Source organism: Phyllostomus discolor, chromosome 8 (assembly GCF_004126475.2).
Source record: "Phyllostomus discolor isolate MPI-MPIP mPhyDis1 chromosome 8, mPhyDis1.pri.v3, whole genome shotgun sequence".
Lineage (NCBI taxonomy): Eukaryota > Metazoa > Chordata > Mammalia > Chiroptera > Phyllostomidae > Phyllostomus > Phyllostomus discolor.
Window position 1 is genome coordinate 73968989 of NC_040910.2, and position 16973 is coordinate 73985961.

Sequence of the window (16973 nt, forward strand, 5' to 3'; positions counted from 1 at the left end):
TCTTGATTTCCAAACACCAGGAGGGGCGACTTCATGTATTGGTGAAAAGCTGCTATGGATTTATCAGCTGTTGTAAAGTTATGTACACGGTGTGCTTGCTGAAATTAAAACAAATGAAAATGCTTAGACAAATGGGCAAAACCACAATCAAAATTCTCCAACTGCACATTAACATCTTTTTTTTAATTATGTGGATAGGTTTCAAGAGACTGATTTCTTTTTTATCTTTTTTTAAGATTTTATTTATTTAGCCCTGGCTGGTGTGGCTCAGTGGATTGAGTGCCAGCCTGAAAACCAAAGCATTGCTGGTTCATCTCTGAGTCAGGGCACATGCCTGGGCTGCACGTGAGAATCAACCACACATTGATGTTTCTCTCCTTCTCTTTCTCCTTACCGTCCCTTCTCTCTAAAAACAAATAAAATCTTGACCTGGGCCATGCCTAGGCATGTGCCTTGATGGGGGATCAAACTGGTGACCTTTTGGTTGACAGGCTGGCACTTAATCCACTGAGCCACACCAGCCAGGGTTGCATATTGACCTCTTAATTGTACTTATAAACAATAAAAATGAATGTTGAAGATAACTAAAGATGAGCTTGACTTTTTATGAATAAAATTCTGGGAAACAGAAATATACATTAAACCCTTTCTAAAAATTCCAGCCTGAAGTTTATAATGTCCAAATGTTTCTAACGAAGATGCAATTGCTTGTAAATTTTTCAACTCCCTGAACAATTAGGTACACAGTTTTATCATTTTCAGTTATCGAGCTAGTTGCACTTTTCTTCTCCCTGTGAACAGAACACAGGGGCACAGAACAAACGTTCTGTATTTAGACATTCAGTGATGCATGTCTAAATTGGGACATGTGTTGCTTTTAACAGACCTTGATTTCTTTCACTCTCAGACCTGTGAGTCAATGAGTCCAGTCATTTGTAACTGCCTGGGTTGAGGACTCCTTTGGAGTGTCTGCTAAAAACGTCGGCTCTTCCTTGGGAATAGGTACACACTCACATGGAAGCAATTTTGCACACAGTTTTTAGGAGCACCTGGTCACCTAAAATCCTCCAGGTCCCCGCCTGAATCCCACAGATAAGGAAACAAAAGCCCAAAAAGGCTCAGGAGACACAAGCTGCCAGTTAATGGCGCTATCAGGATCCAAACTTCGACCTCCCAGGAGAGAGAAGCCTAGGACCACTCCACCCGGGCCCAGGCCTCACTCTGCTGCCTACTGACTGTGTGACACCCAAGTGACATCACCCCCCAGTGCTTCGGTCTCTTAGTCTGAAGATGGGGATGACCACGATAGAACCTTCCTCACTTGCTGTCACTTTGTCAGAGTGATAGTCGTGTTTGCTGCAATTATTTACAAGTAAAGAAAGAGACTCGGGGAGATAGGTGTTGTCCTAAGTCACCATGCTGCATCTTGGTGCACAACACCCTGCATCCCCAACCCCTCCCGGGCCCCATTTGCACAGTCGTCACCACCCAGCCCAGAGCAGGGCACAGGAAGTCCAGGAGATGCTCTCAGGTGGCAGCCTTTGAGTTCAGCACTGCTCGCTCGCTCACTCCTGCAGAGGGAGGACCAGTGACAGGAGCAGCAGAGGGGACAGTCACTATGGAAGGGCCTGGAGAGACCCCACACAGTGAAGCCAGCCTAGGGGAGGGGAGGGGTTGTGGCCCCAGGGGAGGCCCTGTCTCGGGCTCCCACCCTCGGGGCTGTGGGCTGTAGTGACAGCCTGTGACAGCAGCTTCGGGCCAAAGGAGGCAGCAGGGGCCGGCTGGGCTGGCCTCGCCACAAAGGGGCTCCCTGAGCAGGCAGGTCAGTCACAGGAACCGTGGGGCAGCCCTTGGCTGAGAATTCTGAAAATCTGTCCCTGCCTGGAGCTGTGGGCAGGGCTGCTGGAACACTTTCGGTTTTGTTTCTGCAAGAAACGAAACTCAACAGGAAGACTTCAGAAACGAGGCCATGGAGGGAGCCATCCAAGACTCCGGAGACAAGGCCATGGAGGGAGCCGTTCAGGTGTGCAGGAACTGGTAAGGAGCTTCTTCTCTAGGGGCGACCTGAAGCTGCCTGGTGAGAGGGCAGACAGGAGAAGACGGTCCAGGCATAAACAATACCAAGGAGGGGCCAGCTGGGTACTGTAGCCACTAGGGAAGGAAGGCTTAGACCCTGGGGATCTCTGGGACAATGGGATGATGAAAAGTGGTCAGCACGACCTTACATCACTCAACCACACTCCCCCTCCACCCCTCGAGATAGTCTAGACTCTCCGGGACAGTCCTCAAGCCAAAGAGCCAGACTAATTGTCCCCACCCCTACTCACAGTCCTAATTTGGGGTTCTGATCATACGGTCTGCACACCAGTCCAGGACCAACCTCCCCACCCCACCCTCCTTGAGAAGGAGCTGCAGAGCCGGGGAAAGGAGACGGACCGGGGGTCAGGACTGCACCTCTAGCTCAGGGGCCTCTGGCCCACTGAAGGGCCTCACTGCCTACAGGTAGGCAGCTTTGCTCCAGCCAGATCCCCCTGGCTCTTGGGTGTCTGAACCAATGCAGGAGAAAGAGCTGAGGGAACAGAGCAGGGAGAGCAGAGGGGGAAAGGGCCAGGCCTGGCAGTGGGGCAAAAACAGAGGAAGGGAGAGCAAGGCAGCCTCTGAGGCATCTGCCTGGGCAGCACAGAGCTGAGAGCTTGCTCAGACCAAAGGAACAGGGCTCTGGCTTCTCCCTGGTCACCTCCCTCTTGCCAGGGACTTGGGCATACAACTCCCATCACCATCATTGCTCGGGCCTTTAGAGACACAGGCACTGGGTCTCCCACTCCCGAGCTACCACAGCAAGAGCTGAGTGAAGTGAAAGGAGGCATTTCTTGGTAATAAGGAGGCTTAAGAAACACCATGCCCAGGAACTGGGAGACTCAGAAGCTTGTGTTCTTTGGGGTCTCCAAGAAAGGACTCGGGGTCTCTCTGTGGGTTTGTTTTGCACTGGGGAGCCTGGGAGCAGGGGGCCAGTGGGTGGCCTCTCACCCGCTGAGTCGTGGGGCTTCTGCGTGTTGGCGTGGCCCTTGCAGCAAGCATGGGAGTGCCCACCTGGACTCTCAGCCGGCTGTGGACCAGGCAGGGGAACATCTGAAAACGAGACAAAAATCTTTGAAAGAATTTAGTATTTGTCATTTCTTTTTTTTGGGAAACAGCTTTACTGAGGTATAATTGACATATGCTGCATTAATGGTACATTTTTAAAGTGTACCATTTGATGCACCTGACATGTTCATATACACATGAAACCATCACCCCGGTCTAGATAATGAGCCTACCCATTGCCCCCAAAACTTTCCTGGGTCCCCTTTGTGGTCTATCCCTCCTGCTCCTTTCCATTCACCTTCACTAGCCCTGGGCAACGTTAAGAGCTTGGTAGAACATTCCTGCACTCGTTCTATGAGTTAGCTTTGTTCTGCTTGGGGACCAACAGGGACAAGTGGCCTCATCATCGTATTTTAAGGGCTTGAGGCCTCGACATTTCTTAACCCAGCAGCCCTGGGTGTAAAATAGGGCTCCGTGTTCTACACCATGAAATGAGCCTGAGTTTCTTCCCCCTTGACCTCACAGCAAGAGAAGCGTGGCCTCTGCCCACCTGTCTCTCCACGAGGCGCACTGCATGCTGTTCCTGGTCCTCTGCCCGGAGTGCAAGGAGCCCGTCCCACAGGCGAAGATGGAGGAGCACTGTGAGACGGGGCACCAGCAGGTGAGGCGGCCAAAGGAGGGGCAGGCAGAGTGGGGAATGCTGGGTGCTGGGGAGGAGTTTGTCCTGGGTCCGGGCTGCAGCAGCTGGGCTAGTCACCCAGCCCAGCGTGTGCCAGCCCCTCTGCAAAGAGGACAGAGTGATTGTCATCCTCATGCTAAATTGACTCTACCCCTGATTTTCCTGCCCCCAGCCCTTTCCCCACAGGCTCATGGGTGTGGCCGAGGTGAGGGCTCCCTGTTTCAGGAAAGGCGGAATGTTCTTTTCTGTGAAGAGGGGAAGCAGGAAAGGAAAGCTCTAGAAGGCAGTCATAGCCAGGGTCAGTCCAAGGCTGACTTTTCTTTCCTGCTCTTTCATGTCAATCCCCTCTGGGGCCCCTCAACTCTCTTTCTGGAGATGCTCAAGCTCAGGCATCCCCTTCAACTCCACAGATCTTCCAAATGCTTCTTGAGCCCAGGGCTGGTGCCACATGGGGGCTGAGGTCACCTGATCCTGGCCCCTAAGCGCTCACAGACCCAAACCTGCGGCCAGGGCAGTGAAGCCAGGGCAGACATGGGGGAAGGTAGTGGGCGCTGGTGGGGCCAGCGTTTCTCTGTCTCCGTTCAGGTCGGGTGTGCGATGTGCCAGCAGACCATGCAGAAGCACTTGCTGGAGTTTCACGAGGTGAGAAGCAAGTGTGATTCATCCTTTACCACTGAGTGGCCAACCTGAGAGGAGAGGGAGGGAGGGAGGGAGGAAGGGAGGGGTCCATAATAAACACTTCCACCTGACCTCTCTCCTCACCCAAGTGGGCCTGGGCAACAATGGGCGACTAGTTCAGCTGATTGGGCATCATCCCACAAACAGAATGGTTGTGGGTTCAGTTCATGTTCAGGGCGCATGCCAGGGTTGTGGGTTTGATCCCTGGTTGGGGCGTGTGTGAGAGGCAGCTGACCAATGTTTCTCTCTCACATCAGTGTTTCTTTCCCTCTCTTTCGCCCTCCCTTCCCCACATCTGAAATCAATAAAAGGGAAAAAAGGGCTTGCCATGTCCATGAGCCTAGGAGAGCTCAGATTCCCTGAGGAGAGTCCCACTCTGGCCCTTCCCACCTGCTTTCTTATTGGTTCTCATCCCCTAGGGAAACAAGTTCATGTCCCCAAATGGGCTGCAGTCCAGTCACTGCAGGCCAGTGACCATGCCAGTCCTGCCTGTCCCCCCACAGACCACAGAATGCCTGGAGCGCCCCACTGACTGTAAGTTCTGCGGGGTGGTCGTGCGCCTCGGCAAGCTGAAGATCCACGAGCACCACTGCGGCAGCCGGACCGAACTCTGCCTGGACTGTGGCCAGTTCGTCGTGGTCCGAGGGCTGGCCCAGCACAAAGATGTGTGCGGGAGGGAGCAAGCCCAGCCCCAGAGAGGTGAGCAGTGCGGGCTGGGGTAGAAAGGAGAGGCTGGGAGGAAAGGGAACCTCTCCTGGATGGGATACAAAAAATGCAGGCGTTCAACAGGAGAGACCACCTGTGTGTATGACAGGTATGTAGGTCTTGAATTCATCTAGCTACTCTAGTTCTAGACCAGGGGCGTCAAACTCATTTTCACTGGGGGCCACATCAGCCTTGCAGTTGCCTTCAAAGGGCCGAATGTACTTTCAGCTCCTTAACAGTTAAGGAGTAGTTACATTTATACAGTCCTAAAATTATTTTTGCCCTTTGACGCCCTGGTCTAGACCATGCACTAGAGTGGCCTCCTAGTGTGTCTGCTGTGCTCTTTAAAGGACTGGCCTAGGGAGCCCCAGAGGCAGGTGGTGGGGGCCTGGGAGCCATGCACATGGATGCGGAGGCAATGGGGCCCTGCAAAACGGGAGGCTTCCTCGGAACTCCTCTGGCATGATCCTGGCCTGCAGAGATGCACCTGCCTCCGCTCACAGATGACAAACCCATGCCCAGAATGAGGCAGCAGCTTGCCAGGGGCAGAAGTAAGGCTGGACACCCAAGTTTCCCGACACCAAAGCTGGGGCTTCATCCACCAGCGGCAGTGGACAGAGGAAATCAGCTGTAGCTCCTGATCTCTGCGCCTGCGTGGTGGCCCCTGTGCCACTTCACGTTCTCTGGGCCCAGTCACCTCTTTATGAGGTGGACACAAGCCATCAGTGTGACGGATCTAATGTGGATTTCACTGGTTGTTTTCATAATATGGTAACATGTGGTGTGAGTCTAAAATCCCTTGTATAGTAAATCTCTCCTGGTAAACAGTCTACTCGAGGTGAAAACTGACAAAGGACAGCCGTGGCCAAGTAGCTCAGCTGGTTAGAATGTCGAGCCAATACACCAAGGTTGTGGGTTTGATCCCCAGTCAGGGTACATACAAGAATCAAAGGGTACATACGAGAGTCAAGCAATGAACGCGTTAATAAGTGAAACAACAATTTGATCTCTCTCTCTCTCTCTCTCTCTCTCTCTCTCTCTTCCTTTCTCTCTCTATAATAAAATTTTAAAAGAAAATTGGCAAAGGAAAATCTGAAGTCTTGAGATTCATGTATATTTCCTTCACACCACTTGGCTGGGCTTGAACACAACTTCGACATAACTTCATCAACACACAACACAATCAGCAGAGACATGTACAATAACAGTCTGATCCCAGAGCTCAGAACTGGCACCTGTGGTAACCGCTCCCTCCGTCTCCTTAGAAAGTGGTCTGTTCCAGGTGGACGTCAGGGTCATGTGCGCTGGCCAAGCCCCTGTGGTCATAAAGGAGCGATGTGGCTAATCCAGCCAAGGTTGCCTGTGTGGCCCAGGACACTGGCAGTGCAGAACAGGCAGGCAGGCCTGGGACAGTTCATACTTGTGACTACAGGCTGTGTAGGCAGTTGTGGGACAGCTGGGCTAGCCATTGTCAAGGGCCATCATTTGTGGTATTGTGTCTGTGTTTATTCAGGGAAGAGAATTTCAGCTCCTAAAAACAATATCTCCCATCATGGCTGTAATCGAATGACCCCAGGAAACAAGTATTTACACCATCTGGTGAGTAGCAATTAGTCATCTTCTAATGGTGCTCATACCTTGTCTGTATTCCAAAAAGTGTAGTCTGAAAGGTAGATTCTGGGTCCAAATTTACATATGATATTAAAGGGTCTCATCACTACTTTTGCTTTGCTCAAAAAGGGATGCTGTGAATTGCTTTAGGCTTTATCACAGATCATCGATCCCCTTTTGTGCCAGCTCTCAAGGAGCCTCCCTGACCAGTCCAGCTCTCCCTGCTCACCTTGAACATCTTCCACCTCCGGGGCCTGGGCGCCGCCTCACTGGGACCTGCCTTATAACTTTCTGTCCCTCGTGGGAGTCTTGTCCATGAGACTGTGAGCGCCTCCACAAAAGTAAACGACTTTCTCCCTCTCCCCACAAGGAAGCTGATCCCAGGACTGGGTACCAAAGGGGGACTCTGTAGAGGTGTAATGATGTGATTGATTGACTGATTTTGCCTGGGAACACTCACAGACTCTTTCCTCCACAGCTCTAAGCACCTCTTGGTGCATTAGCTGTGCCAAGCTACTTCCCTTTTTTGCAGGATGGAGCATATTTGCTCTGGGGAAACTTAGCAAGGCTCCACCCCAAGAACCTCATCTCTTTCTCCTTAAGCAGAGAGCATATTCTTTCTTAACCCTTCAACTCAGAGAACTATGAATGTCAGAATTAAAGAAACCCTAGGATGCTCTTGTTCTTTTTGCTTATTGTGGTAAGATACACATAATATCAAATGTGTCATTGGCGCCACTGAGCACATCCACAGTGTCATGCAGCCATCACCTCTGTCTGGTTCCAGAACACTTTCACCAGCCCAGAAAGAAGCCCTGTGCCCATGAAGCAGTGACTCCCTGCTGCTTCCTACCCACAGTCCCTGGGGATCACTGATCTGCTTTCTGTCTCTGTGGGTCTGCCTATTCTGGACAGCTGACATAAAGGGAGTCATATCGCATGTAGTGTTATGTGATTTCTCTTAGCATGTGTTGTCAAGGTTCCTCCATGTTGCAGCATGTGTCATACTTCATCCTTCTATGGCCTTTGTGGCCAAACTACGCTTTGTTTATCCATTTGTCTATTGATAGACATTTGGGTCATTTCCACCCCTCAGCTCCTTGATTGTTGAAGTGGGGTCCATGGACCAGCAGCATCAGCATTGCCCGGGAGCATGTTGCAAATGCAGAGTCTCAGGCCCTCCCCCTAGAAATGATAGATCAGAACCTGCTGTTTCACAAGATCACTGGTGTTTCAAGTTCGAGAAGCACTGTCTCAGCCAAGTGATCCTCAGCCTCGAATGCTCAGCATCAAAATCTCCTGTGCATTGGTTTTCCTTCATACTGATGCTTAGTCAATGACAGAAGTATCCCATGTCATTTGTGTGACTCAGGAGATGCTCGGTGCGTGCAAAAACAAGAGTGAAGCTGATCACTCCCCTTCAAAGGGTCCAGACTGGCAGCCTAGGACACCTACACACTTACTCACTGAAGCTGGAGCTGGACTTGTGGTCAGAAACCCTGAATATTAGTGCTGCTCTGCCATTACTGGTTGTGTAATTTCCCTGAAAGGAAGATGGGGATAATGATTTGTCTACCTCTTCACGAGGAGAAAACGTCTGTGACCGCTCACCACCCCACGTACCTCCGAGCCAGCATCCTCACGCACACCCTCTGCCTTCCCGCCTGTTGACCACAGAGGGACCTTCTCCATTCCCATCCAATGCTGCTGGGGCACTCCGTGTCATCCTCTTGCCTACACAAGGCCGTTGTTCTGCAGCTCCAGCAACTGTCCCCTCTTTCCTGTAAGGGGAAGAGGGGACACGAGATGCACATGCAGGCCTCGACAGAGCCTCAGACATTCCCTCCAGGGTGTTCCGATGTTTGCTCTGAGAGGTTTTTAAAGGGGTCCTATTGACAAATATTTGTATTGATGGTGCAGTCTGTGGCCTTGCATGGAAAGCATTCTCTCTCTCTTTTACTTTTAATTTGCAAATCAGAGACTGAAATCATTTTCACCAGGTGGTTTTATGGGTTCTTGGTTTACATTACCACAACCCAAAAACTGAAAAACAAAAAAATCCTTCTCTTGACCTCATTTCCTATCAGCTGCCATCCCCTTTCTCGGTTCCCCTTTACAGCAAAACCTTTGAACAAGTTGTCTGTAATCACCGCCCCCTTTTCCCTTGGCCCATCCTTACTTACACCCACTCTAACCTGGCTTTTATACCCCCACAACCCCCCCAAAACCTGCTCTTGTCAAAATCAGTGACCGTCCTTCGCATGGCTAAATCTAACAGTCAATCCCCAGTCCTCAGTTCACGAGGAGACCACAGCTCCTCACTTCCTCCTCTTCAGCTCACTTCAGTGCCCCTCTTTCTTGGCTTCCAGCACATCACACCCTCCTCCTCCTGCACCCCGACCTCTTCCGAGGGGGGCCCGAGAGTTCAGCCTCTGCATTCTTCTCTATCTGCAGTCACTGCCTCAACAATTTCATCCAATCTTATGATTTTAAAAAATGCCTTATGTAGGAAGGCACTCCCAAATCTATACCTCCTTCCAGACTTTTTCCCAAACTCCAGACTGATATATTACTGCCTACTCTGCATCTTCACTCAGAGGTTTTATAAACAACCTATTTAAAATGGTAACCCTCTACCCCATGCCGTGTTTACCACGCCCCTTACCTTTCTCTACTGTTTTCTCTTGCATAGCATTTATCAATTTCTTACATATTTTCTAATTTACTTCATTATAATAGCCCTTGTTAGTTGTCTCCTACCACCCCAGTTAAAATACGAGCCTCACTCTCCCCTTCATGCTAACTGATGCCAAGGCACAGATACTCTGCTTTCTAAGTCTTCCACTGTTTCTTCTTGTATTTAGCTCCATATTTCTAAAGCACCTTCTCATGCCTCTATCTCTCACTCCTCCCAATTTATTGATACCAGCCATTCTGGTTAAAGCAATAATCAATGATATCGTGACCATACAAGTGTTACAGACGACAATGCCACACAGACTATAATTGCATTTGCTTTCTTCTACAACTTTTTGTTTTCTCTGGAGTTAATCATTGCTTCAATTTTTCAGTTGCTCCACTTTCTAGTTACTTATCACTCAATCATCCCTAAAACTTTCTACTAGATCTGAAGTTGCCCCTTCAATACAGTTAAACACGTCAAGCACTCTGTTCCTTTACTTATGGGGCCTGTGGCTTCTGGGTCTGATGAGTGGCTGTCATTCTGGGAATTCCTTCCACCCTCTCCAGTGTCAGAGTCTATTCCCCAGACTTTAGGTTCTGATCTTTTTCCCCTTCTAGGTTTGCTTCTTCTTTGGTAGAGCATATCCTTTAAAAAAGTCTCTTGAGAAATAAAGCATGGGAGGCTAATTATCTAGACTTTATATAACTGAAAATGATAACTTAGATGGCTATAGAATCTGCCATTTTAATGTTTTAATAGTATGACAAAATTTTCCCAATGCAAAAGCAGGGAGAGAATATAATTGATCCCTATGTATTCACCACCCAGATATACCAATAATCGAAACTTTTAAAGACTGCTTCATCTATCTTTTGTATCTTTTCTTTTTTCAAAGTATTTTAAAAGCAAATCCAAGATAGCCTGTCATGTCACCCATCATCCTTTAATATACGTCTTAAAAATAGCCATTTTCTTACTTAACTACAATGCCTTTAACATCCTCAGCAATATTGAAACAGTTCTTTTCGACCACCTTCTCTGGGCCTTCCACAACTTGCTCATTACTGCCGCTGCTCAAGCTTTCTTCTTCTCTTGCCTTCTACTGGGTGGAGCAAATGTTCTCCTTTTCTTTCTTCTTTTCTACTAATTTGGCAACATTGCATTCTACTTCTATCATTTCTGTAGTTGTGAATACCGGACTTAAAGTCTAAAATTACTCATATTCTCTAGCCTTCTAACAAACAATACATGGCTTTGAGAGCATGGTCACTCCTGTGCTCCACCCTCAAGTCATATGCAAACACTGCCAGAACAGCTTTGCCCCACCCTGTTTCCATTCTACCCAAGCTCATAGTTAGGAGACTGACCCCACATCTCCCAAAGTGCCAGCTGGTGTGCCTGACAGGTGAGGTCTTCATTCCAGGACCATGGAGCTTGCTTGCTTTCTCACAAAGTCGGCTATCAGCTTAAATGAGTGTTTGTCCTATTCCACCAGCATTTCTAAGTGCTCACGGTGGGAGGTTCTCTGGTTATCTAGTCTGTTGTATTGTCCAACTATTAAAGCCAAAGTCATTTTTATTTCTTTATTTTTTTAAAGATTGTATTTATTATTAGAGGGAAAGGGAAGGAGAAAGAGAGAGAGAGAAACATCAGTGTGTGGTTATCTCTCACGCACCCCCTACTGGGGACCTGGCCTGCAACCCAGGCTTGTGCCCTGACTGGGAATTGAACTGGCAACCCTTTGGTCTTCAGGCCCGTGCTCAATCCACTGAGCCATACCAGCCAGGGCTCATTTCTAAATTTAATATATTACTCATCATTGCAGGATAAATGCCGCACAGTCTCAGAGTCTACAAAGTATTTGTCAATTGGAGAGCCAACGATTTCTCCTCCACCGCTCCCAAGTCAGGCTGCTGAAGATCAGACTTCCACAGCAAAAAGAGATGTTCGTCCAAAGACAAAAAATATAAACAGATTTCCTCTTCTTTCTGAAACTTCAACAAGGCAAGCACCAAGTGACACAAAGCCCCAGATCTCGTCTCCTGTAGAAGATGAGGCAGCCTATGACATTCTGAGAAGATGTGCTCAGTGTGACATCCTACTTCCCCTGCCGACCCTAAACCAACATCAGGTACCCAACCTCAGTCCCTTCCTTACCTGGCTGCAAACCATCTGGACAGGGCTTAGAGAAATCCAGAACCTGCAAGTTGTTTGCAGACACTGCCACTGGAAAAGCCCTTCCCTACTTCCTCCTTCTCTGTGTGACCGCCCAGATCCACCCGTCCCTGCACTTCCCACCTGGGGAGCATTTGCATGCTCTCCCAGAGACTGGGCCACCTTCAAAGGCAGAGCCAGCTCTTTCATCTCTGTGTTTACAGTTCCTGGGCCAGGGGCTGATGCTGCAGCAAATGCTTTAAACAATTGAGTAGATGACTGAAGCAGAGAGCATCCACTCTAGCTCTCTCCTGTTATAAATAAGGCAATGGAAGCCTTGCTCAAGATCTTACGTCTATTGGTGTCTTGCTTCCAGCAGATTGAGGTTCTCCTCCAACAGATGAGGATTTGCAGCCTCAATATCCTGAGTTTCACATTCTAGATTATTTTCTATTGGTTTCCATTATGCACCAGTTACAATGCAAAGTTCTTTACAAACAGCTGATCTTCATTATACATAATAGGCAGATATTTTTATCCCAGTCTTACAAATAAAGAAACTAGACAGAAAGGTGGAGCAGCTTCCCCAGGATGATACGATTAGACAATGGCAGAATTCAGACTGGGACCCACATGTTAATAGTTCCAAAGCTGGTGCTCTTAAGCTCCAGATTGGATGCTTTACTTAAAAAAAAAAAAAAAAAAAAAAACTTTCATTATTTGCTGTTTTCCAAAATATATGAGACAATACCATACAAAGAAATATAGAGGCAAAGCCAATCCTCCCCACTCCAACCCCCGCCCATTCCTCAGTCCCCTGCCCTGAGTTACCAACATCAGCAGCCTGCTGGGCGTCCTTTCCCGGCTGTACCTTTGCTCACTCACACCTAAACAAACCTACACAGGGTGTGAGTTACTTCTTTTCCCCATGTATTATCTTCCTATACTTATTACACCACCGTTTGCCTTTTTCACTCAATATCATGAACACTCCTTATGAAAAAGTAGACCTAAATCTTTATCTTCTAACTTCTTTAAGCATCTATACGTGCACATAAGCATATAATTTTACAAAGATGGGTGAATTTCATACTTGATGAGAATGTTTTTAGTGCCATATTCTCTCTCTTTTTCTAATTTTTCAATTACAGTTTACATTCAACATTATTGGTTCCTCTTAGGTGTATAGCATAGTGGTTAGACATAAAATTTACAAAGAGGTCTCCCCAGTATTTCAAGTGTCCTTCTGGCACTATAAATAGTTATTACCGTACTATTGACTATATTCTATACTCTCTATGCTGTAATTACATTCCTGTGACTACTAGTTTGTGCTTCTTAATCCCTTCACCTCTTTACCCTGTCCCCCAAACCCCTCCCGCTGGATATGGTCTGGTTTCCATATCTATGAGTCTGTTTCTATTTTGTCTATTCAATATTTTGCTCTTTAGATTCCATGTGTAAGTATAATCACATGGTATTTGTCTTTATTTGTCTGACTTATTTCACTTAGTGTAATACCCTTTAGATCCATCCATGCTGTTGCAAATGGTAAGATTTCCTCCCTTTTTCATAGCCATTGTATAAACGCACCGCCAAGTTTTTATCCACTCATCTATTCATGGACACTTGGGTTGCTACCATATCTTGGCTCTTGCAAATAACACTGCAATGAACACAGCAGAGCATATATTCTTTTGAATTAGTGTTTTTGGTTGCTTTGAATAACATACCCAAAAGTAGAATGGCTGGGTCATAAGGCAGTTCCATTTTTAATTTTTCCAGGAACCTCCTCACTGTTTTTCATAATGGATGCACCAGTCTGCATCCCCACCAACAGAGCACAAGGGCTCCATTTTCACTGCACCCTGGCCAACACATGTTATTTGTTGATTTATTGATGACAGCCATTCTGACAGGTGTAAGGTGGTATCTCATTGTGGTTTTAATTTTCATTTTCCTGATGATTAGCGAGATTGAGCATCTTTTCATATGTCTATTGGCCATTTATATGTCCTTTTTGGAGAAGGCTTTATTCAGGTCCTCTGCCTGTTTCTTTTTGTTTGTTTGTTTGTTTGTTTGTTTTGTTTTGGATTGTGTTTTTTGGGGAGTGAGGGGGTTGGTGTTGAGTTGTCTGAGTTCTTTATAAATTTTGGATATTAACCCCTTATCAGATGTATCATAGGCCAATATCTTCTCCCATTCAGTAAACTGTCTTTTTGTTTTGTTGCTGGTTTCCTTTGCTGCACAAAAACTTTTTAGTTTTTTGTAGTCCCATTTGTTTCTTTCTTTTGTTTCCCTTGCCCAAGGAGATGTAACACAAAAAAAATATTGCTAAGAGAAATGTCAGAGATTTTACTGCTTATGTTTTCTTCTAGGAGTTTCATGGTTTCAAGTCTTACATTTACATTTAAGTATTTAATTCATTTTGAGTTTGAGGGTTTTTTTATGTGGCATAAGAAGGTGGTTTATTTCCTATCTCTCCCTCTCCCTCTCCCTCTTTCTCTCTCTCTGTCTGCATTTATCTAATTTTCCCAGCATTAGTTATTGAATAGACTGTCTTTATCCCCTTGTATGTTCTTGTCTCCTTGTCATAGATTGGTTGACCATACAGGTTCATTTCTGGGCTCTCTATTTTCTTCCATTGATTTATGTGCCTGTTTTTATGCTAGTACTATGTTGTTTTGATTACCATAGGCTTATAGTATACTTTGACATCAGGTAGCATGATTCCTTCAACTTTGCCCTTCTTTCCCAAGATTGCTATGGCTATTCAGGGTCTTTTGTGGTTCCATATAAATTTTGGATTATTTATCCTAGTTCTGTGAAAACAACCATTGGTATTTTGACAGAATTGTGCTGAAACTATAGATTGCTTTGGGTAGTGTGGATATTTTAATGGTATTAATTCCTCCTATCTATGAGCTTAGTATATGTTTTCACATATTTGTATCTTCTTTAATTTCTTCCTTCAGTGTCTTATAATTTTCTGAGTGTAAGTCTTTTATCTCCTTGGTTAAGTTTATTCTCAGGTAATTTTTTTGATGCAATTGTAAATGGGATTATTTTCTTAGTTTCCCTTTCTGATAGTTCATTATTGCTGTATACTGGGTATTTATCCATTTATTTATTTTATATATTTATTTTGTATCTTGCTGCTTTACTGAATTCATTTATCAGTTATAGTAGTTTCTTGCAAGAATCCTTAAGGTTTTCTATAACCAGTTCCTGTCATCTGCAAATAATGACAATTTTACTTCTTCCTTTTTAATTTGGATGCCTTTTATTTCTTCTTGTCTGATTTCTATGGCTAGGACTTCCAGAACTATGTTGAATAAGAGTGGTAAAAGTGGACATCCCTGTCTTATCCCTGACCTTAAGGGAAATACTTTTAGTTTTTCCTGGTTGAGTATGTTAGCTATATGTTTGTCATATATGGCCTTCATTATGCTGAGATCATGCCATATTCTCCTACCTCCCACACTTTGTTGTTTCTTTCCATATGTCCCTTCATCCTTATATAAGACTGCCAAATTTAGCAAATAAAAATATATTACTTGGGACAAAAATAATTACAAAGTAACAACATGGATCATAAAAAAAGTTGTTCCTCTGAGATTAACATTTAAATGGACATTCTGTATTTTATCTGGTGATCCTATTATATAACCACTTACAAACATACACATTTAGAATCCCCTTATATGTTTCCTTGCATCTTAATGTTATGATGTAGCAACACCCAAGGACATCCCTCCCTCCAAGTCAATAATGTGGCTCTTTAAAAAAAAAATGACTAACAGTCTGCGGTGTGGTTGTTTTCTAATCTGTCTCTCTGCCCCACTGATGATGACAGGCCTCAAGTAAACTTTGTCCCAAGCCACCCACAGGCCCCTCCTGGGTCCCTGTGTCCCATGTCTTTTCTCCGCCACCTGTAGCTCAGGGTTTGTGCTCCACAAACCAGGGCTGGCCATATCCAGATACCCCAGGAAGTAACATTTTCTACTTTAAACACATCAAACTTCTTTATATCCATTTCTTTAGGAGAAATGCTGGTGGTTAGCATCATTGAATGGAAAACAAGTGAGAAACTTCAGCTAGATTTGGAGAAGAAAAGGTACTACAGATTTGGAAGGTTTACTGGTCTCCCTGCTTACTTTGTGTGGTGGCCTTTACTTGCAAACGGAGGTGGGTTTTATTTCTTGGGTTTTTTTCCTGTGGAAGAAAATGTTTGGATTTTAACTACTTTCCTCCTTTTGAACAGAGATGTTGGTCTACTCAAGAGCTACAGATAAACCAGGAGAAAAAAAGCCTCCAGATCTTCTGCCTGAGAACTGTGATCACACATCAGGACCCCACAGCCTGACGCCCTGGAGGACCCATGTCCATCTCACATCCCCATCTCATAGAGCAATGTACGAGAGCTCAACTTCCCCGCACTCCCCGGCCAGCAGTTGTCGTTGTCATTAACATTTTCTCTAGCTTTAGCTATTCTAACAGGTATGCGGGCATACCTTACTGTCGTTTCCAACTGCAGTTCCCTAATGTCTAATGATGTTGACCATCTTTTCATTTGCTTATTTGTCATCTGAGATGTCTATTCAGGTCTCCTGCCCATTTTCTAAGTGGACTGTTTACTGTCGAGTTTTGAGATTATATATAGAGAGAGTACTTGAACAATGATTAAAATAAAATTTAAAAAAATATATATAGAGAGAGAGAGGTAGAGGTAGAGGTAGATAGAGATATAGATAGAGATGTAGATATAATTTCCTAAGAATAAAAACACTTCCTGAAAGCTTCCTGGTCACCCTTCTTTTGTTCTGCACTGGTTTTTCAGGGCATGGGGTGGTGGCCTCCAGGGCAGCAGGGCCAGGCAGTGCACAGGGGAGGGCAGGCCAGAAAGGAAGAGAGGGAGGGAGGGAGGGAAAGGAGGCCGGGTGGTAGGCCAAGGCTGCCCGAGAGTCCCTGCCTGATGTGGGTGTTCTCTAACCGGTCTGTTTGCACCTCTGATGATGACCTGTGTCTATTAAACATTATCCCAGGCTCCCCTCGGCTCTTCCTGGCTCACTGGTGAAGCCCAAAGCAGTGGAGTGCCTTTGGAGGCTGTTGGTGGGGAGAGTGGTTGGGGGAAGCCTAGAGATGCAACCGGCAAACATTATACCCCTGCATTTCTGCCTGGTCCGTGGGGTGACCTGCTAGAGCACCAGCCCCTGTCTCTAGCCGAAGAGCCAAGGAAAGTGGGCGGGGTGGATGCTCCCTATCCACCCCCCCCCCCCCCCCCGCAAAGGTGGGGCAGTTCTCAAGCTTTGTCACGTTAGGTGGGTCGGGTTTGCTTCAGACTTTCCTTTGGGGGCCCTATCTGAGGAAAGTGTATAC

General features: G+C 46.4%; 1 protein-coding gene across 2 annotated transcripts; it reads left to right on the top strand.

The window, feature by feature from the left end:
• Positions 1-1744: 1744 nt before the first annotated feature.
• Positions 1745-16257, top strand: XAF1 (XIAP associated factor 1). 2 transcript variants are annotated; one of them, XR_004904789.1, is made up of 8 exons: positions 1745-2037; positions 3610-3745; positions 4349-4405; positions 4945-5140; positions 6660-6745; positions 11266-11571; positions 15639-15782; positions 15859-16257. XR_004904789.1 is itself a non-coding variant. In XM_028534583.2 (8 exons), exons 1-7 carry the CDS (start codon positions 1970-1972, stop codon positions 15693-15695), a joined length of 906 nt encoding a protein of 301 aa, XP_028390384.2. In that variant the 5' UTR covers positions 1746-1969; the 3' UTR covers positions 15696-15711; positions 15859-16257. The 2 variants fall into 2 exon arrangements, 1 of the variants encoding a protein (XP_028390384.2); XM_028534583.2 differs by having other exon boundaries at positions 1746-2037; positions 15639-15711.
• Positions 16258-16973: the final 716 nt, after the last annotated feature.

Coding starts and splice junctions, on each gene's coding strand:
- XAF1 (XM_028534583.2), top strand. CDS start 1,970: ATGGAGGGAGCCATCCAAGACTCCGGAGACAAGGCCATGGAGGGAGCC. Junction 2,038..3,609: donor GTTCAGGTGTGCAGGAACTG/GTAAGGAGCTTC, acceptor TTGACCTCACAG/CAAGAGAAGCGTGGCCTCTG. Junction 6,746..11,265: donor ACAAGTATTTACACCATCTG/GTGAGTAGCAAT, acceptor TCATCATTGCAG/GATAAATGCCGCACAGTCTC.